Source organism: Syngnathoides biaculeatus, chromosome 12 (genome assembly GCF_019802595.1).
Source record: "Syngnathoides biaculeatus isolate LvHL_M chromosome 12, ASM1980259v1, whole genome shotgun sequence".
In the NCBI taxonomy this organism is placed as follows: Eukaryota; Metazoa; Chordata; class Actinopteri; order Syngnathiformes; family Syngnathidae; genus Syngnathoides; species Syngnathoides biaculeatus.
In genome coordinates, this window is record NC_084651.1 from 27,246,127 (window position 1) to 27,267,376 (window position 21,250).

Genomic DNA, 21,250 nt, shown 5'->3' on the forward strand with positions numbered 1-21,250 from the left:
CATTATGTCAGTGATGAAATGTATATATCTTTATCTCATTTGTAGGGCCCGCCAGGACCAACTGGGGAACCAGGAAAGGCTGAACTTCATAACAATGAAAATGTATGCTACTTTTATTGCATATTTGCGCAATCCAATTAATTAGTCTGTAACATTACATGTAATTTCACAGGATATTCGCAACATACATCTTATGGTAAGGGGCTTACTCATCAATCAATGCATATGTGAATAAACAGTCCAATGTAAAATGTATGTATAATGGCCTCTTCCATCCAACTCCTAGGGCCCCCCTGGATTACCTGGACCTCCAGGGCCTCCGGGATTCACTGGGGCAAAAGTAAGAAATGTTTTTAAAATAGAATTGGCAACAAAGGAAATCAAACAGACTCTTTCTCCATTCGGCAACTGTAATCATATTTAATGCCAATACAATGCGGCTCCTCAGGAAAAAGGTTATTGGTACAAATTTGTGTCCCATCAAACCATGGGAGTTGCATTTGTGTGCTCTTTATATACATCCATGGGTTCTTTCTGGGTATTCCCAGCTTCTCCCCACAGTTAAAAGCATGTTCAGAAGTATTAGGAATAAGATTTTGCCTTTCGACACAGTCGCAATGAAGAGGAATGAAAACAATCAATAAGTAATTGAATTAAAACTTAAAACTCTCTCCTTGTGTCACTTTTGTGATCTGGTCAAGGTATAGAATAACCTCAGTCACCTGGTTTAAGCTATTTGATATTTTGCTTAGTTGTCATCTACATTTTGTATCATTAGGGGGAAGTTGGCCTCCCAGGTCCCCCGGGGCTTGATGGAGAGAAGGTAAGACATTTATATAAATATTCCTGAACTGATATGCAACTGGGTGGACCCTGCAGCAGAGGCATAGCATAGAAACAGTTAACACTTAAAGTCTTTATTATTTAGAACAAAATGTGCAACTGACAAGTAAGCATATTATGCTCACACAAAGAACAAAAACTGGAGGCACAAAATGCTATTTACGTGTAGGAGAAATTACATTCACCATTCAGAAATGGATGGATGAAGTGAAAAAATAAAAATGAATAAACAAAACTCTCATGACCAATAAAAATAAAATGGTAATATACAAAGTACAACATTAAAAATAATGAACATAAAGTGGTAAACAGTGACTAAAGAAGGAAAGAGTATAGCAAGACAGAATACCAAAAAATACCAGAACATTTTGGGAGGAGCAAGATTGTGAAAAATGTCCTATGAGCAAGAACTTCAATTATGGGGGTGAGACATAATGACGTACAGCAAAGACAAAAAAACAATCTGGCGTCTTCCTTGTGTGGCTATTCAGAAGCAGATTTACAATAGCTCCCAAGTCCTCATCTGACGGATTGAATCCTCCCTACATCGCCAAGGGGAAACAAAGAAAATAACAGGAAAGAGCTGACTGACAGAAAAAATACGCACAACTCAGAGTGGGTCATGACAATTTTTTTTAACAGTACGGTAAATTTGTGTCGTGTAGAATGTCATGCATGTTTAATGCTTCATACATTCCTCACTAAGAATTGATGTATGGTAAAAGATTAAATAATCATTGTCCTGAATTCAACTCCAGGGGCCCAGAGGGATACCTGGAGAGCCTGGTCCTATGGGCCCAGTTGGTCCTGAAGGTCCCAAAGGAGAGGGTGGTATAATGGGTTTCCCAGGACTAAAGGGAGACAAGGGAGACATGGGTACAACTGGATCACCAGTGAGTGACAGTATTAAGCACAAACCAAACCTAGTCACTCAACTACCAACGGGTTCTTTGAGCTAAGCCTTGGAGTCACATCAATCATTAGAGGAGGTCTTCATTTTTCAACCTCTCCGTTATTTACCAAATTAAACACTCACTAGCTTGGAAGAAACCCCAGGATTCTTTGCAATTTTATGGCTATTTATTATGGCCTGAAATCAATGTATTCTCTACTTTTTCTCATTTTTTGAAACACAAATTAAGGAATTTGAAATGCATTGCATTTTACTGGTTTGTGGGCAGCATTGCGTCCATGAAAATTACATCCCTTTCCAGCTAAGAAAAGTGACACTTTTTAAAAATTTGTTGAAAAAATACTTCCATCAACTCAACTGAGCCAGCCATTCCAATTAGTAATGATGACATGTGCAAGTGTCTGACATCCTTTCATCATTAATGTGAGCTAGATCTAATAATTGCTGGCATGAAATGATAATGGATATCAGATAATTTACTGCAGTGCCATTGTCTTATTTCCCAATTCCTCGTGTCTAAGTGTACAGTACAGTGTATCGAAAAGAAAATCAAGATAATCTCATCAAATCTTGAATTGAAATGATCTGCCGCTGTCGTTATATCTATCTAACCTTCTTTACATTGAAGGGTTTAGATGGCCCTACTGGTGAAAAGGGTGCCATAGGGGCCCCTGGCCCAATTGGATTACCTGGCGCAATGGTACGCAATGGTGCCCGTTCCTTTGATTGCGATTTTATATATATATATATATATATATATATATATATATATATATATATATATATATATATATATATATAGTGAAGAAAATAAGTATTTGAACACCCTGCCTTATTGCAAGTTCTCCCACTTAGAAATCATGGAGGGGTCTGAATTTTTCATCGGAGGTGCATGTCCACTGTGAGAGAGATAATCTAAAAAGAAAAATCCAGAATTCACAACATATTTTTAACAATTTATTTGTGTGATACAGCTGAAAATAAGTATTTGAACACCTGAGAAAACATTTTTTAATTACAAAGGCGATGTTCAGAACTGTGGAAACTCCAGAGGAATAAAGGTGATGAGCCACACAATGAAGTTTTTTGAAAGATTAGTGGAGGCTAGACTCAGGACAGAAGTATCTGCGAGTAACAGTATGGTTTTATGCCAAGAAAGAGTACCACAGATGCACTATTTGCCTTGAGAATCCTCGTGGAAAAGTACAGAGGAGGTCAGAAGGAGCTACATTGTATCTTTCTAGACCTAGAGAAAGCCTATGACAGAGTACCCAAAGAGAAACTGTGGTACTGCATGCGCAAGTCTGATGTGGTGGAGAAATATGTTAGAATCATACAGGACATGTATAAGGGCAGCCAAACAGCGGTGAGATGTGCCGTTGGTGTGTCAGAGGAATTTAAGGTGGAGGTGTACTGCATCAGGGTTCCGGACTGAGCCCCTTCCTATTTGCGGTAGGAATAGATAGGCTGACCGATGAGGTTAGATTGGAATCCCACTTGGACCATGATGTTCGCGGATGATATTGTAATCTGAAGTGAAAGCAGGGAACAGGGGGAGGAACAGTTAGATAGATGGAGGTACGCACTGGAAAGGAGGGGAATTAAGATTAGCCAAAGTAAAACAGAATATACGTGCGTGAATGAGAGGGGCAGAGGAGGAAGAGTGAAGCTCCAGGGAGAAGAGATAGCCAAGGTGGACGACTTCAAATACTTGGGGTAAGAAATATAGAGCAATGGAGAGTGTGGTAAGGAAGTGAAGAAACGGGTCCAAGCGGCGTGGAACAGTTGGCAGAAGATGTCTGGTGTTCTATGCGACAGAAGAGTATCCGCTGATGATGTATGGATTAGAGATAGTGGCACTGAAGAGACAATTGGAAGCAAAGCTGGAGATGGCAGAAATGAAGATGTTGATGTTCTCTCTAGGAGTGAGCAGGTTGGATAGGATTAGAAATGAGCTCATTAGAGGGACAGCCAAAGTTGGATGTTTTAGAGACAAGGTTAGAGAGAACAGACTTCAATGGTTTGGACATGTTCAGAGGTGAGAGAATTAGTATGATGGTAGAAGAGTGATGAGGATGGAGCTACCAAGCAAAAGAGTGAGAGCCAGACCAAAGAAAAGGTTGATGGATGTTGTGAGGGAGGACATGAGGACAGTGGGTTTTAGAGAGGAAGCTGCATGAGATGGAAAAAGATGACACGCTGTGGCGACCCCTAACGGGACAAGCCAAAAGAAAAAGAAAAAAGGTGTTCAAGTACTTATTTGCAGCTGTATCATACAAATATATCATTAAAAAAATCATACATTGTGATTTTTCGATTTTTGTTTTTAGATTATCTCTCTCACGGTGGACATGCACCTACGGTGAAAATTTCAGACGCTCCATGATTTCTAAGTGGGAGAACTTGCAATATAGCAGGGTGTTCAGATATTTATTTTCTTCACTGATAAAAAGAGAAAGCAAGAGACAGAGAGAGAGAGATTGTGTGTGTGTGTGTGTGTGTGTGTGTGTGTGTGGTGGTGTGTGTGTGTGTGTGTGTGTGTGTGTGTGTGTCTAGATGTGTCATTTATTCTTTTTTTTTCTCAGGGCATGAAAGGTGAGCCTGCAGCAGGAGGAAGGTCAGAGCTGGTACGTTAGTTTTGACCACAGTATTGTATGAAAATACTTTTTTAAAGTAAGCTTTTATCGTAACCTCTAACTTAACTATTTTCTTTTTTTTTTGTTTTTTGTTTAGCTCTATGGTCCTCCAGGTCCCCCAGGACCATCAGGACCAGTTGGCCCAGCAGTGAGACAAAATTCTACTAAACCAAACTATAATTAAACAAGAAGCTTTAAACCAAGTAAAACAAAATTATTGTATGTGCAAATGCATAGGTCATTTTATTTTTTCTCATGACATTAAATTCATAAGGTTTTTTAATGATGGTTACCTGTAATACATATGGCAATGTCAATGCAACTTTGACTTTAGACTTTTGTAAAGATGATCACCATTAGATGAAATCAGATTTTTTTTTTCATCTTTTCTAGGGATTGCAAGGGCCTTCTGGGCCAAAGGTGAAGTACATATACTTTGTGTGTGTGTGTGTGAGCATATATATATATATGAATAAAATATGGACCAGCTGAAAAGCATTGCCCTCATAGTTCTGAGGACCTGGGTTCAATACCAGCCCCTCTCTGTGTGGGGTTTGCATGTTCTCCCTGTGCCTGTGTGAGTTCTTTCCGGGTTAAGGTTAGGGTTCTTTCCTCCCACATCCCAAAAACATGCAACAATAATTGGATACTCTAAGTTGTCCCTAGGTGTTATTGTGAGCGTGACTGTTTGTCTCTATGTTCCCTGTGATTGGCTGGAAGCCAGTTCAGGGTCTACCCCACCTCCTGCCCGTTGATAGCTGGGATAGGCTCCAACACTCCCACGACCCTTGTAAGGATGAGCGAAGAAGATGGATGGATGGATGGATGGATATATATATATATACACACACACATATAGGTGGTTTCGTGAAAGAGTCTGCCTCACTGTTATGAGTCAAATCCCGTCCCAGCCTGTGTGGCGTTTGCATGTTCTCCCGGCGCCTGCATGGTACTCCGCCTGGCAACTGGTTGAGGGTGTCCACTGATTCCCGCCCAAAGATAGCTCAGACAGGCTCCACCACTCCATTGTGAGATTGACCGGCTCAAAAAATGGATGGACAGATGGATACACACACACACACACATACAATTTGGACCTCAGAGTTTGAGCGACTCTTGAGTCACACAAATTGGACTTCAACCAAAACATCATTCTAAAAAATGCCTGTGTCTACGACGCAATTGTTGGAATCCGAACACCCGAGTAAAGCTGAAACCATGTTGACTGGATATCCGAGCATTGCCGAATGCACATGGTGAGATGCCGAAACAACCCACTTCCCACTTTGAGTCAAGCAGGCAGTCATAGTGTGACCAACCAAATTCTCGAGTGCTTCTCAAGATTTTTTTTTCCAGTTTTCTTTGGCACCATGCCAAAGAAAGTCAGTGGTGCTACCAGCAGCAAATGAAAAGGAGAAGTTGTGCGAACCACAGTGGATATAAGGAAGCTAATAAACGCCAAGTACAAAAATGGGGTGTGTTTTTCTTACGGCTGTTGCTATCGTATGGCTCAACTATTGCGACTATACTAAAGAATAAGCGTAATAAAAGGCAGCTAGTGTTGTCAAATAAAAGACTAGCATTACAAAGCAAAGGCCACAGATAATAGAAGAAGGGGAAAGCTACTCGAGAATTACTGAGTCAAATCATGGAGAATGTCTACGACTGAACACTTACTCTTTCCCCCTCGAGTCCCTCCAGTGCCATCACACCGCCACCAAAAAGGTAAATGATACACATTAAAGTTCCTTAAAGTTTGTGCAAGGGATTATTATTATTAATATTATTATTAAGTTATTTACATTATTTCCTATGCGAAAAAAAATTGGAGGTCAAACAAAGAACGAATCATGTTCAAATTTCAAGGTTCTACTGTGTACATATCCATGCATCCATTTTCTGAGCCTCTAATCCTCACAAAGGTTGCGAGAGTGCTGGAGCCTATCCTCGTTATCATCGGTCTACTGATACTGATGAGATGGGGTACATTCGGAATTGGTTGCCAGCCAATGTAAGGGTTTATAGAGAAAGACAACATTCACACTCACAATCATACCTAAGGGCAATTTAGAGCCTCCAATTAATGCATGTTTTTGGGATGTTGGAGGAAATCGCAGTACAAACCGGAGAAAACCCACTCAGGCACAGTGAGAACATACAAACTCCACACAGGCAGGGTCGGGATTTAAACCCCATTCCTCAGAACTGTGAAGCCAACACTCTTACCAGTTGTTCCACCATGCCGCCCTTTGTGTGTGGGTGTGAGAGAAACAGATGAAGGATAAATTTCTAAGATTGTTGTTTTTTTAACCTATCACAGGGAGAGCCAGGGCTCGGCCTCAGGGGAGAAAAGGGAGCAATAGGTCAGAAGGGTGACAAGGGAGACAGAGGTCATCTTGGACTGCCTGTAAGTGCCCAATGACTTTTGAAAGTTTTCACACATTTTTTGAATACATTAGTGTTGAAATTTCTTAACCTAACTTAACTATTAATTTGTCACTGAGGTTTTTGAATGATACTAAAATTACATTCAACACAATTTCATATTTATTTTAAATGTGGCATGGGAATAAAGGCTACGACTAGATAATGTAGTACTAAAATGAGAATGTGCTCGGACTTTGTTGTTATGGGCTGCCAAGTATTATGTTTTACAGTACCGTAATTTCTCGAGTATAATGTGTCCTGAATCCTGAATTATAACGCGTACCACCAAAGTTGACCTAAAAAATCAGGAAAACCCTTCTACCAATGTACAATGCACACCAGCTGTGACCCATATGCTCAAAATATTAGGAATTATCTGTATTTCTATTTTGTTAGGTTTGTACTTTTATTGTTTTTTTTTTAAACTTTCTGTACAACGATCATTAATAATAATCATTGTGCATGTGCTTATGTAACGGTAATATATAACGCAGGACAGGCCACAGGACACACTTGTCCTGGCCCCTGTAATCGTCAGAACAGAATCCCTCAACCAACTAAAATAAATGCTCAATGATGGCACAGCATTTTGATACTGCTGATAACACATATTACAGTCTTCAATAAATAAACTATTTCACACTGTTTAACTTAAACCTTTTCTTGCATTAAGTATTTGTGCATAAAACGTTTGTGCATGTTGCAGTTTATCCTCTACATAACACATCCTCGGCCAAGACTTCAAAAGAAGCATCTGACTCATCTCCAATCTGAAAAATGTCTATTGTGGCTAACTTTGGTGGATCACTGTCGAACTCATCATTGATGACTTGGTACAGTTCCGGTTCCTCTTGCATTGCATCATGAACATTCCATCTTGCTCCCACTGCATGTTATCCTCTGTGCCATCAATGGCGTTTGTGAGGAAACATTTTTCAGGGTTCTTACGGGTCAGGGAATTTCTGAAATATCATTGGAAGAAACGTTGACTTTTCCAGGTCTTGGAAAGTCCGATAAATAAAAAAATATTTGGCTTTGGTCAGGGAATGTCACGGGATTTCCAGTCAATGTGACTTGAGGGGCATGATCACACTTGGAAATCTCACAGTCGAGCACGAAAAATCACGCATGTAAAATTTAGAATAGAAATACATAGACATTCTCAGCGAACATGAAAACCAATCCAGGGCAGTGAACCACAGGCTGACTTTTTTTTTTCTCCTCAACATGGAAGCACAAGGTCTCCTGGTAGTTTACCTGACGCCGCCCCCCATCGGCTCTTAAAGGGGTACACTCATAATTACAAACACCGTCCACCCACACAGTCGGGATAACGTTGATCAAAGTGAGTTAAACACGCTGCTTTTGTTTACTCTCGATAATAATGGTAAAAGTAAAATAAAAAACAAGCGAGATTTAATGCCCTGATTTATGCAAGTTGGATTACACTGTGGTACAGTAAATATAGATTACAAGATCTAGTATTCCAAGTTACAACACGAAGAATTTGTATGCATCTAGACTTTTATACGCTTTCAAACTCTTCTGTGTAAATATTGTTGGAGGCCGCTTTTTTCTTCCGGGTGTTCGTTTAATTTCAGATAGTGAGAATGTTGGTTATCCAAATAAAATCTGGAGATGATGAACAGTTTCTTCGAAGAATTTACTGACAGAATATTCCGGGCACTTATGAGTTACAGACAATGGCTGTAGAAAGCAGATCAGAAGTGCGAAGATACAGAGAAAGCACACATCCTTTGTCTTGTCAGAAGGGCGGACTTATGGGTGGTATCAAACCTGCGGGATTGGGGCTTTCCACTTAGACAAAGGGTTCCTGTCTCAACCGGTTCTAGCTGGCAATGGATTATTACAACGTGTCCAGTATGCAATTCATCAAGGTTAGCCTACATGCAGAGATGTGCTCAAGGACACATCTGGCTACAGAGCTCCAGTGAGGACATGAGGAAATTCTGCTGTCATGACGAAATATGGGCATATCACAGACTTCAATATCAACGACTTATTCACCAGATACATATGTATATTCAGCTGTCCAAGATAGGGAAGCGAATTAACAGTCAATTGGAGAAAACTTCGACTTCGGCATTATAAAGGATCCTCTACGTCAAGTGTCTCTAAAATATTTCCGCGTACCTTTGTTTATTATCATCTTCTAAATTTTTCACGGTATCGGACAAAACTCTGTGTGTCATGCTATCAGACATATTTTCGTTTAGTCTTAACAGAATTAACATTCAACAATGCTTTGTTTGACTGGCAGTATGGCGGCATCAATGAAAATCACGTGATTTTATGACATAGGCGCATTCCCCCTATTTACGTAATATTTCACAAACAAACCAGAATGTGTAATAGTTACCACCTTGGGACAGACTTTCATATTTATCATTTTGAAAAGAAAGTGCAGGCTTTTAAGTAGAACAAAATATTTTCATCCGATTTTCAGTACAACTTTGTTAAGCTGCATACCATCTCAACAGAAACCTCAGAGAACATGATTCTTCAAGTACTTAATTCCCAAATGGAAAGACTAACACTGAGAAAATATAGACCATGAAAAAATTTGACACTTTTCAAATATTGCCATATTTTTTTTTATTTCATTATTTATACATACACATATTATATGGTCTGGGACGTAGGCAAGTTTGAAGCCCAAGGCCTGCTTGCATAAAGCCTTTGTAACTGAAGATTACTCTTACCTTACAACACAGCAGATAAGAAACCACTTACAAGTGTGCTTTACTGCCATGCTGTAGTGATAGGATAAGCAAACTCAAAGGCGAATGGCTTTGTAAAAGCATGCACATGTCCCTGTTGAATACACGCTAAGCCAATAAGCTTATCAACAATACTTTTACATGCTTCTAATTATAGTTTATGTTTTTAATAAGCATAAATTTCACAGTCATTATGATGCATCTTCTACATTGTTAAGCTTTACAACTTATTTAATTTGCAACACATGATCATATAGCTGAAATATTGCTGTCTGCCACAACCAGTCAGTCCAATATTAGTCATGGAATTTTGTATTGAGTAACTGGAAAGTCAAGGAAAATTCATGGAATTTTGATTCTCTTGAAGTGTACAAACCCTGATTTTTTTAATCCCAAGAGTTTTGGTTCAGCAGCGCACCCACTTACCCTCCATTCAACTACAATCTGTAGCAGCTTTCCTATGGTGTCTAGTGGCTATCAAAACAACGTGACCTCAAACTACGTAGAAAACGAGCTTAACGGGCACATTTAAAAAAAATAAGCAATCATTTCAATTGTGTGCGGTCTCTCGCTTTTTTTTTATGTACTCATTACAGCCTTACTACGAAGTTTGACCTCACATTGGTTTGATAACAACCTGAAGCCACTGAGCTCTTTGTTTTGACTGCCACACTGCAGCGATGACACATTTCTTTTAAAAGTGGCTGCACAACTAGTCGGTGTAGTCAACATTTTTTGTTTTAGTTTAAAGGTCAAGTGTCATCCCTATAAACATTCTAAAATAGATATTGAAATGAAAATGTCATGATCCTGCCGCTCCAGCCCGGGCTGTGTGGGTGTCCGCGGTTGCTCTGATTGGGAGGTGCACACCTGCGCCTCATGCAGCCTGATTATGCTATGTATTTATATGACCCCGATGACAACTGGCCTGCGCCAGTTCGTTGATCTTCATGTCCCGTTCGTGTGCTCCGGTATCCCTGATCGAACCTTTGTGTACCGACCTTCGCCTGTTCTCCGACCAACCTTGTAAGCCTGACTCCTTCGTTACTTCTGCCTGCTTTGATTGTTCTCCTGTGTACCGACTCCTGACTGTCCGCTCACCTGCTCTCTTCGCCCGACGTCCCAACTACCGCTGCTGCACCGGACTGCCTGCTCGAACCGCGACCTCGGCATATAATAAACGTTTCTCCTTGAACTACCTGGCATCGCCCGAGTCCTGCATTTGGGTTCTCTCACGTCCCATCGGAACGAGATGATTTTGTCCTGATTTTGACGTATACAGCTTTTTGTAACTCCCACTATGAATATCCTCTCGAGGGATTTGTTTTCGAGAAGAAGCAGGAAGTGACATACAGGACAGAGGCGCCCCCTAATGGACTCGTTTGTTTCCATTAGTTTTACCTCCGGGAAGGGAGCTCGTTGTTCCTTCGTGTTAGCCAAAATGCCGGCTCATTGCATTGCTGGATATTGCTTGAACACTCGGGAGAATGGAATTACCCTTCATAAGTTTTAAAGAGACCCTTGTTCGTTGTGAAAAATGGATTGTGCGGGTGCAGAGGACGAGAGCTTCGTGGCTTCCAAATAACAGCTAGGTGTGTATACAACTCCAAAAAAAAATTTGTTTGGGGCGGACCACGTAATCGGTCTCTCTCATAACGTCGTAAAAGATCCACGTATGAAATGTGTCGATGTTCGCGTCGCCCAGCCAACAATGTCTTGATAGTGTTCATCGAGTACTGCGGCGACTTTGAACATACCCCTAAAAGCAACATAGCTAGGCTCCACCTCCTCCTTTGTGTGGTCTTGTCCTTATCGAAAAAAGCTTCGGTGTCAGAAGTGGCGTCGGAAAAATGCGAATATCTCTGTTGTTCGGCTTCCATAGTAGCAGGAACTGCGCGTTTTCAACGGCGGAAGTGACGATGACGTCCAGGACAGAGGACGCGACCAATATGGCGACCACTTGGATATCGAGGGACACTCAGTTGCGCAATTTTGTGCATGGATGACGCGCTCTCCGCTCACTTTTTTTTTTCATATAGACATTGAAGTGAATACTGTTTTATGTATTTTTCATTACAATATCAATTTTAGAATGTTTATAGGGATGACACCTGGGCTTTAAGTTAAAACAAACTCAGGGACAGTCGTTTCTAATCTTTGGTGCAGTAGCAACAAATAGCCTATGCTAACGATCGTAAAATGTGAAGCCGAGGAGGTAAGACAGCTCAGGTTGGGGACACACATTACCATAACATATGTAAATGTGTAAAATAAGGCATCGAATATCATATCGAAATGTATATGTATAGCTTTTTTTAACCACTCTGTGTACTTGTATGCAACCATACAATGTGATTGTATTTTTTTATTTTTAATCCATACCTAAAAATAATGCACTCTCTTAACTTTTTGAAAATATTTTGGGAAAAAATTGCGCATTGTTTTGGAGAAATTATAGTAATTACTGTTGGACTGTCTCATAATGAGATGGAATAATCAATTGTTAATTTGGATATCCATTCTCAACTTTTGCTTCAAAACCTTACATTGCTATGTTGCATGCAGTTAATCTTGGGAAATAAAACCTCTGCAATATGTGTAAAACATTTCAATGAATGCGCATGATTTAGAAAATATCATGAGAGCCCCTTGCGAAAGTGTTTGACCCCCTTGAACTTTTCAAGCTTTCACACCATTTCAGGCTTCAAATATAAAAATATATATATATAAAATAATTTTTTTGTGTCAAGAGTCAACAACAAGTGGGACACAATCGTGAAGTGGATGTCGTATTACAGATTTATGTGCTGCTCTGTGATAGTCTCAGGGTTCTCTTTAAAGTGCAGAGAGCATCATGAAGACCAAGGAACACACCAGACAGGTCCGAGATACAGTTGTGGAGAAGTTTAAAGCCGGATTTGGATACAAAAAGATTTCCCAAGCTTTAAATATCTCAAGGGGCACTGTGCAAGAATATTGAAATGGAAGGAGTATCAGACCACTGCAAATCTACCAAAACCCGGCCGTTCCTCTAAACTTTTATCTTGAGCAAGGAGAAGACTGATCAGAGATGCAGCCAAGAGGCCCATGACCACTCTGGATGAACTGCAGATATCTACAGCTGAGGTGGTAGAGTCTGTCCATAGGACAACAATCAATTTTATATTCCACAAATCTGGCCTTTATGGAAGAGCGGCAAAAAGAAAGCCATTTTTCAAAGATATCCATAAAAAGTCTCATTTAAAGTTTGCCACAAGCCACCTGGGAGACACACCAAACGTGGAAGAAGGTGTTCTGATCAGATGAAACCAAAATTGAACTTTTTGGCCACAAAGCAAAATGATGTGTTTGGCGTAAAAGCACCACAGCTCATCAACCTGAACACAGCGTTCCCACTGTCATACATGGTGGTGGCAACCTCATGGTTTGGGCGTCCTTTTTTTCAGGAGGGACAGGGAACATGGTTAAAATTGATGGGAAGATGAATGGACCCAAATACAGGACCGTTCTAGAAGAAAACCTGTTGGAGTCTGCAAAAGACCTGAGACTGGAACGGAGATTTATTTTCCAACAGGACAATGATCCAAAACATGAAGCCAAATCTACAATGGAATTGTTCACAAATAAATGTATCCAGCTGTTAGAATGGCCAAGTCAAAGTCCAGACCTAATTCCAATTGAGAATCGGTGGGCAGAGCTGATGCCTGCTCTTCACAAATGCTCTCCATCCAACCTCACTGAGCTCAAGCTGTTGTGCAAGGAAGAATGGACAAGAATTTCAGTCTCTCGATGTGCAAAACTAATAGAGACATACCCCAAGCGACTTGCAGCTGTAATTGCAGCAAAAAGTGGCACTACCAAGTATTAATGCAAGGGGGCCGAATAATATTACATGTTCCACTTTTCAGGTTTTTAATTTTAAAAAAGTTTAATATATCCAATAAATTTAGTTCCACTTCATGATTGTATCCCACTTGTTGTTTATTCTTGACAAAAAACATTACATTTTATATCTTTATATTTGAAGCCTGGAATGTGGCATAAGGTTGAAAAGTTCAAGGGGGTTGAATACTTTCACAAGGCACTGTGCACTTACAGGTTTTATTTCTCTTATTTCACATGCATTAAATGACAGACTACAAAGTTTTTACGTACTGTTTACTGTCAGTGATATTTATCATAAATATAGCTACAACTCCCATTGTGAAACCTGTTTTGGGTATTATGTAATTTCAATTCTGGGAATTTTTTTGCCATGAATTTATTGTGAGGAAACACCTTATATTATTTTACTTTGAAGTTCAACTGCTGTATGACTGGTCACCCGAGTCACTCCTACTCACAGTCACTCTCTTATAAGCCCTATTGTCATACACATCACACATTCATTTATTTTTTTTGTCACCATCTGAATGTCTTGTTGAAGTCACTTAAGTCACAGCTTCACTCACCCCACCACCTCCCCAATTTCATTCCCCACCCCATTTTCTTCCCTCCATCTTCCCTATCACCTCTGCTCTTTAACTGTGTACAACACTATCCAGGGGGCTCATGGGTTAGACGGCAGACCTGGTCCAGTGGTGAGTGACGCAAAAGTCATATTCCCACCCCTTTCTCTCCTTCCTTCACCTTGTCTTCCTCTTCCACCCCTTGATAGCTCACTTGATGTCCGCTATGTCCGCTTGTCTTCTATGCTTGCTTTCTCGCTTATTGTATTTGTATTGTCTCAGGTATAGCTGCAGGAGGTTTAGTCAGGAGAAGACTGTTCAGGGTGCGGTTAGGAGGACTGAACTTGTGTTATTTAAATTTGGACTGCAACACAATGGCAATTATATAAATACCACATGCACACATACAGATATATATTATTGGGAAGACTAGGTTTCGTGGAGCGAAACACCAATGTTGTAACACAACCTAAGTCAAATCCTACGTTGATAATTTGCAACTCATTGCAGTATACGCGCCATTATTACACATCAAACTCATCCAATACCATATTGGACCCTCCTATGTGCACCTCACAAACAATTTGTCCACCTGCAATGAAATCTCATTTTGAACACAATCTGTGCATTCTTTTTGAGCTCAAATTGACAATCAGTTTATCCCACTGGAAATACTGGCAATATAATTTATCCATTAATGAATAACATAAAACTCAGAATAAAATATAAATCCTTCATCAAGTATCATTACCTAGGGCCCTCGCCCGAGCACTGTTGACTCCCAATACATGCACATGGCAGCGTGCTCAACTTCAGTGAAGCAGATAATTTGTATAACTCTAAGATATAACCAAGGATATTCTTCTACACATTAGTGACAATATGAATTTTACATCGTCAGGATGTTCACATTTTAGAGAATCCACTGTATACAGTATATCTTTTGCTACTTATAATGTTGCCGAGTGTTGCTTCAAAATTCTGATTTTGACAGTGTAACACCTTCAATGCCGACTCAACAGTCTTTTGCCTGATTTTTTTTTTTTTTTTTTAAACAGCCAGATTGTGAAGATGAGCATGTGGAGACGCCCATGCTGCATGCTAAGATATAACACAATTGTTTTTGGACACCTTTCATACAAGTGCCGACTGAATGACCCAATGTTTTCCTCTTGAATTCTGACTGCTTTAGATAGAACTGCAGCTGTTAACATGTGATTCTTTCCCCCAACTTTTTAACAGTCTGGACAGTAGTTCAACAAGCTTAATGTATTAATTATATTATATGTTTTGTGATGCAAAATTACTCTTCACTTCCTTATTGAATTTTTTTTCTAAATATGTTAGGTATATTACATTTCATAAAAGCTTGTTGATATGCTGATCAGAAATTTGTATTTAAATGCTATCTTCTCCCCTATAATGTCAGTCTTTTTCTGTTTTAAAGGGTCTGATAGGACCAGCAGGGATACCAGGACCAGCAGGACCAAAGGGAGAGAGAGTGAGTTTCGAGTATGACCTGAAATTTCTTTTCAGAGACATTAGACTGGAAATTCTGTCATTGTAGGGTGAGAGTGGAGACGGAGGACTACCAGGACCAATTGGCCCGCAAGGCATTCCTGTAAGTCCAGAAAATGTGTATTTTTTCCATCTAAAACAAAAACCCAATTTGAATTAAGTTGGGAGGTTGTGTGAAACAAAAACTGATGAACTTTTTTTTTTTTTTTAGCAAATAATCATTAACTTGGAATTTTATTTCTGCAATACATTCCAAAAAAAGATGGGACAGGTGGCATTAAAGACAAAGAAAGTTGAGGAATCCTCATCAAACACCTTTTTAGAACATCCCACAGGTGAAGAGGATATTTGGAAGCAGGTGGGTGCCATGATTGGTTAGAAAAGGAGTTTCCCTGAATTGCTTAGTCATTCACAAGCAAAGATGGGGTGAGGTTCACCTCATTGTGAACAAGTGCATGACAAAAGATTTGAACAGATGAAGAACAATGTACCTACATAGAATTGCAAGGAATTTAGGGATTTTATCATCTGCAGACCATAATATTACCAAAAGGTTCAGAGAATCTGGGCAAATCACTGCAATTAAGCGGTGAGGCCGAAAATCAACATTGAATGCCCATGACCTTCTATCATTCAGGTGGCAAAAAAATGGCATTAATCTGTAATCCTACATCCACAAGTGCATCTTAAAACCCTACTATGCAAACCAAAAGCCTTTAATCAACAACACCCTGAAACACTCCTGGCTTCCCTGGACCTGAGCTCATCTAAGATGGACTGATACAAAGTGAAAATGTTCTGTGGTCCAACTAGTCCACAATTTATTTTGCTTTTGGAAATTGTGGATGTCCTGTCCTCCCAAAAAAAAAATCTAGACTCTTTTGGAAGTAAAGTTCAAAAGCCAGCATCTGCGATGTTACAGGGCTGTGTTAGTACCAATGTCATTGGTAATTTACACATTGAAGTGAAAGCACCATTAATGCTGAAAGGTACATGCAGGTTTTGGAGAAACTTGCTGCTGCCATCCAAGCAACTTCTTTTTCATGGACACCACTGCTTATTTCATCAAGACAATGCCAAACCACATTCTGCACATGTCAGAACAGTATGGCTTTTTAGTACAAGAGTGCAGGTAAATATTCTGGCCGGGCTTCAATTCAAATGCCTCAACAATTGAAAATGGACTGCTGTCCATCAAACAAGAATGAGAAAGAATTCCACCCACAAAGCTTCAAGAATTAATGTCCTCAGATTCCAAATGGATTGTTGTTAAAAGAAAAGGTGATGTGAGACACTGGTAATAATGAGCCTGTCCCAGCTTTTGGGGAATGTGTTGCAGCCATAAAATTCTAGGTTATTGTTCATCGGCTAAAAAAAATAAAGTTTATCAGTTTGAACATTAAATATATTGTCTTTCAAGTGTATTCAATTAAATATCAGTTGAACATGACTCGTAAATCATTGTAGTCTTTTATTTGTTTAGCATATTGTCCCAACTTAATTGGAATTGGGTTTGTAAATCTTTATATCAACTGTTTGCATTTTCATGATGCAATGTATAGATTAATGAAACAGTGACTAAAGAATTCAAACTAATATGCAGTCAATACATAAAATCTCCCAAACACATGGGGAAATTGTCTCATGAATCAGTGAAACTATGACTGAACCATTTGGAAATGGTATTGTTACTGTCTGGGCTAGTTAAGGTAAAGGAAGGTAAGGCAAGGCATGGAGAACCCAAGTGGGGGAAAACAGGGATTCAAGGCAGGAAGTCGCAAAAAATATTTGATTTGAAAATAAAATGGCAAACAGTTCAGGGACCAAATAATCAAAGTAACAAAGTATTTGTTAAGTAAACCTAAACTAGACAAGACGTGGCACAGAGAGATTGACGAGACAAGAAACACAGAGACAAGACATGAGTAGGTGGAAGAAGCTGATCGGTCAACACAAGGGAGGAGATGGTCTGAGTGCTCCCGGTGCTGAAAAGTCTTCTTGTGATTAATGCGCATGTGCGTATATTTTGTAAACTTCCGGCCAGTCTGAAACATCCCCATCCATGCTTCAATGTGTGCCACTCGACAACTTGTCGCCGAGTGTTCATGTTCGCTATGGACATCTCAGAAAGACGAACACAGTGAACGTACGGATATGTGTATACTTTTGTTTTAAGGTTAGGTTAGGGTTAGGGTTAGGATATAACGTGTGTTAGCTCCCTCTATGTAGAAGAAGGGGACCTGTGAGAGTGGGGGATTTCCCAGTAAGCGTCTGCTAGGTACCCAGAATTCCCCTGTTAGTAACGCATGCGCATTAATCACAAGAGGACTTTTCAGCACGGGGGAGCGCTCAGACCACAACACCGGGAAGTCGACATGGGGGCCTGCAGTTGCCTCTTCAGCCTGGCACCATTGAGGCCCGGTAGGAGTGGGTACAAGAGGGGCAGAGTGCACAGGAACTCGGGAAGGTGAATTAGGAAACACGGATGGTAAAGAACGTGGTGATGACAATGGCAAAGAATGAGGTGATTCGGGGCTGGTTTGGATTGATGTGACTTAGGCGCGTAATTAGGTGAGGAAACTAGAGAAACTGACTTTGGTGGAATGAAACAGGAGGACAATAATTTACTTTTACTTGGAAGCCTCTGGTGGCCACCACACAGTGGTCACGGATAAATGGCCCAAACGGGTGCCCCAGAAAAGGTAAAAACTAAAGAGGACTTTGTCATGATCCTGGATTCCAGCCAGGGCTGGGCGTGGCCGTCTAATCGGAAGGGTCACACCTGCGCCTCATGACCTCCGATTAGACCCAGTACATATAGGACCCTGGGGACGACAGAGACTCTGCTAGATCGTTGCCTCTCATGCCTCGTTCCCGCACTACCGTACTCCTGACGTCTACCTCCCGTGTACCGACCAACGCCTGTCTCCCGACCTACCCCGTAAGTCTGCCGTTACTGATCTTGCTGCTTGTTTGGACTGACTCCCTGGGAACCGACATTGGAACGAATAAAGGCTTATTCCGCACTGCTTACCTCTCACCTGAGTCGTGCATTTGGGTCCACCCCCGAGTCTCGTCCGTGACAGAACGATCTAGCCAAGAACATGGACCCACCTGACTCTGAAGCCATTCGCCGTGCGCTGCAAGTGCAGGGCAAACGCCTGGGTGAGCAAGAGGCTGCTCTCCAGGGTATGACTCACCAGATCCAGGAGCTCTGCACCCAGCTGCAACCGTGGCTAGCCTCCCAAGCTAGCGCGGCCGCTCCTGTGCCTCCCCGTGCCACCATCACTCTGCTCTCTCGACCAGAGCGGTTCTCAGGCGACTCCGGTAACGTCAAGCCCTTCCTGGTGCAGTGCGATCTCCACTTTGAGCTGCAAGCTTCCGCTTTTCCCACGGACCGCTCCCGGATCGCCTTCGGCATTTCCCACATGACAGGGAGGGCGGAGGCATGGGCCACCGCCGAGTGGAGCCGTAACTCGGAGACCTGCCGCTCATGGGCGAGCTTCGTCTGCGCGCTCACCCAGGTGTTCCAGTATGCGGCTCCGGAACGCCAGGCGGCGTCGTCACTCATGACTATTCGCCAGGGGCGTCGCCGCGTGTCCGACTACGCCATTGAGTTCCGGATTCGGGCTGCCGAGAGCCGCTGGAATGAGGAAGCCCTCCATGACGCGTTTTACGAGGGACTGTCCCCACAGATCCGTGGTCACCTCGTGGCCATGGACCAGGGCATTCTGACATCAGGATCGCTACTCCGGTGAGTGTGCGGTACACCGCGACGGGGTCAGCGAGGTCCCTTCTTCACCTCACCTTGGGAACGGACTCCCGTTCATGCTCTGTGACGGCTTTCATAGATTCTGGGTCGGAAGCAAACTTGATAAATCCCCGCGTGGTCGAGGAGCTGGGGGCGGGGCAACCTTCCCCACGCAACGGTTTCGTCACGCCTATGCCGCTAACGGCAAGTTCCTTTGTCGGGTTACACATCGTACTCAGACGCTACGTATGAGCTTTCCGGACGCTCACTCGGAGCGAATTAGCTTTCATGTCTTCGACGCACGTAGTAGCGACATCATCTTGGGCAGTCCGTGGCTCAAAGAACATAATCCACACATAGATTGGACCACGGGTCAGATCAAGACTTGGGGTGAGGACTGTCTCAGTCGTTGTTTCGCTATCCGGAGAGACAGGGGTATTCAAGTCGCGCCGGTTCGGCGAACAGAACCTGGTACCGCCCTGGACCTGACCGCAGTGCCCTCCTGCTATCATGACCTACGGGAGGTCTTCTCTGAATCTAAGGCAAAGTCTCTACCGCCACATCGGTCATACGACTGCACGATTGAACTCCTGCCAGGCACCTTTCCTACCAGAGGGAAACTGTTCTCTTTAACTGGACCAGAGCATCAAGCCATGAGGGACTACATCGAGGACTCGCTGGCAGCCGGACTAATTCGCCCCTCATCTTCACCAGCCGGTGCGGGGTTTTTTTTTTTGTCAAGAAGAAGGACTCCACGCTGCGACCCTGCATCGACTACCGAGGACTGAACGACATCACAGTCAAGAACAGGTACCCTTTGCCGCTTATCTCTACAGCATTCGAACTCCTCCAGGGAGCCCAGATCTTCACCAAGCTCGACTTGCGCAGCGCTTACCATCTGGTGCGGATTCGGGAAGGGGATGAGTGGAAGACGGCGTTCAACACCCCCACAGGGCACTATGAGTATCTTGTGATGCCCTTTGGACTGACAAACGCTCCGGCCGTCTTTCAGAACTTCATTAACGATGTGCTCCGGGAGTTCCTGAACAGATCAGTCTTTGTTTACCTGGATGACATTCTCATCTTTTCAGCAGACCTAGCCTCTCACATTCAACAAGTCCGAGAGGTGCTCCGGCGTCTGCAGCAGCACCAATTATACGTGAATATGGATAAGTGTGAGTTCCATCAGGCATCCGTGTCCTTCCTGGGCTTCGTCCTGGCTGAGGGAGAGATACGGATGGATCCCGGGAAGGTCGACGCGGTGCTGCGGTGGCCTACCCCCACCAACAGGAGGGACGTGCAGAGGTTCTTGGGATTTGCCAATTTCTATAGGAAATTCATAAGGAACTTCAGTTCCGTGGCCGCTCCTCTGCATTCGCTCACTTCGCCAAATACCACCTTCGACTGGTCCGGGACCTGCCAGGAGGCCTTCGGCAGGCTCAAGGCAAGTTTCACTACTGCGCCTGTTCTCATTATTCCGGATCCCGATAACCAGTTTGTGGTGGAGGTGGATGCATTGAATTCAGGAATCGGAGCAGTCTTGTCGCAGAGGAGTCCCAGGGATGGAAGGATTCACCCGTGCGCGTTCCTGTCTAAAAAGTTGACCCCGGCAGAGAGGAACTACGACGTGGGAGATAAGGAACTGCTGGCGGTCAAGAGCGCGTTGGAGGAGTGGCGGCACTGGCTGGAGGGCTCGCAAGTACCGTTCGTTGTCTTCACGGACCATAAGAACCTTGAATACCTGAAGTCCGCGAAGAGGTTGAACGCCCGTCAGGCCAGGTGGGCTCTATTTTTCACCCGCTTCCACTTTAAGGTGTTTTACCGCCCAGGCTCCAAAAACGGCAAGCCGGATGCACTCTCGCGGATCCACGATGGAGGGCGCACCGATTCAGACGCCGCTACTATCCTGCCAGCGGGGTGCTTCGTGTCCGGGTTCACCTGGTCGATCGAGTCGCGGGTGAAGGAGGCCCTGG

At 42.5% G+C, this 21,250-nt stretch overlaps 1 protein-coding gene across 19 annotated transcripts in view; it reads left to right on the forward strand.

Moving 5' to 3' along the window:
* The window catches only part of col13a1 (collagen, type XIII, alpha 1), a 193,715-nt gene that overhangs the window by 144,945 nt on the left and 27,520 nt on the right, over positions 1–21,250 (forward strand). For 10 of the 19 annotated variants that reach the window (XM_061838097.1, XM_061838098.1, XM_061838090.1 and 7 more), the window contains 12 exons: positions 46–102; positions 173–196; positions 287–340; positions 779–823; positions 4,342–4,383; positions 4,490–4,540; positions 4,786–4,812; positions 6,713–6,799; positions 14,105–14,140; positions 15,456–15,509; positions 15,576–15,629; positions 15,789–15,884. In XM_061838097.1, the coding sequence (XP_061694081.1) occupies positions 46–102; positions 173–196; positions 287–340; positions 779–823; positions 4,342–4,383; positions 4,490–4,540; positions 4,786–4,812; positions 6,713–6,799; positions 14,105–14,140; positions 15,456–15,509; positions 15,576–15,629; positions 15,789–15,884 (627 nt within the window). Of the gene's footprint in view, positions 1–45; positions 103–172; positions 197–286; positions 341–778; positions 824–4,341; positions 4,384–4,489; positions 4,541–4,785; positions 4,813–6,712; positions 6,800–7,525; positions 8,836–14,104; positions 14,141–15,455; positions 15,510–15,575; positions 15,630–15,788; positions 15,885–21,250 lie in introns of those variants that run through there. The other 9 variants (XM_061838107.1, XM_061838104.1, XM_061838110.1 and 6 more) reach the window with 7 other exon arrangements.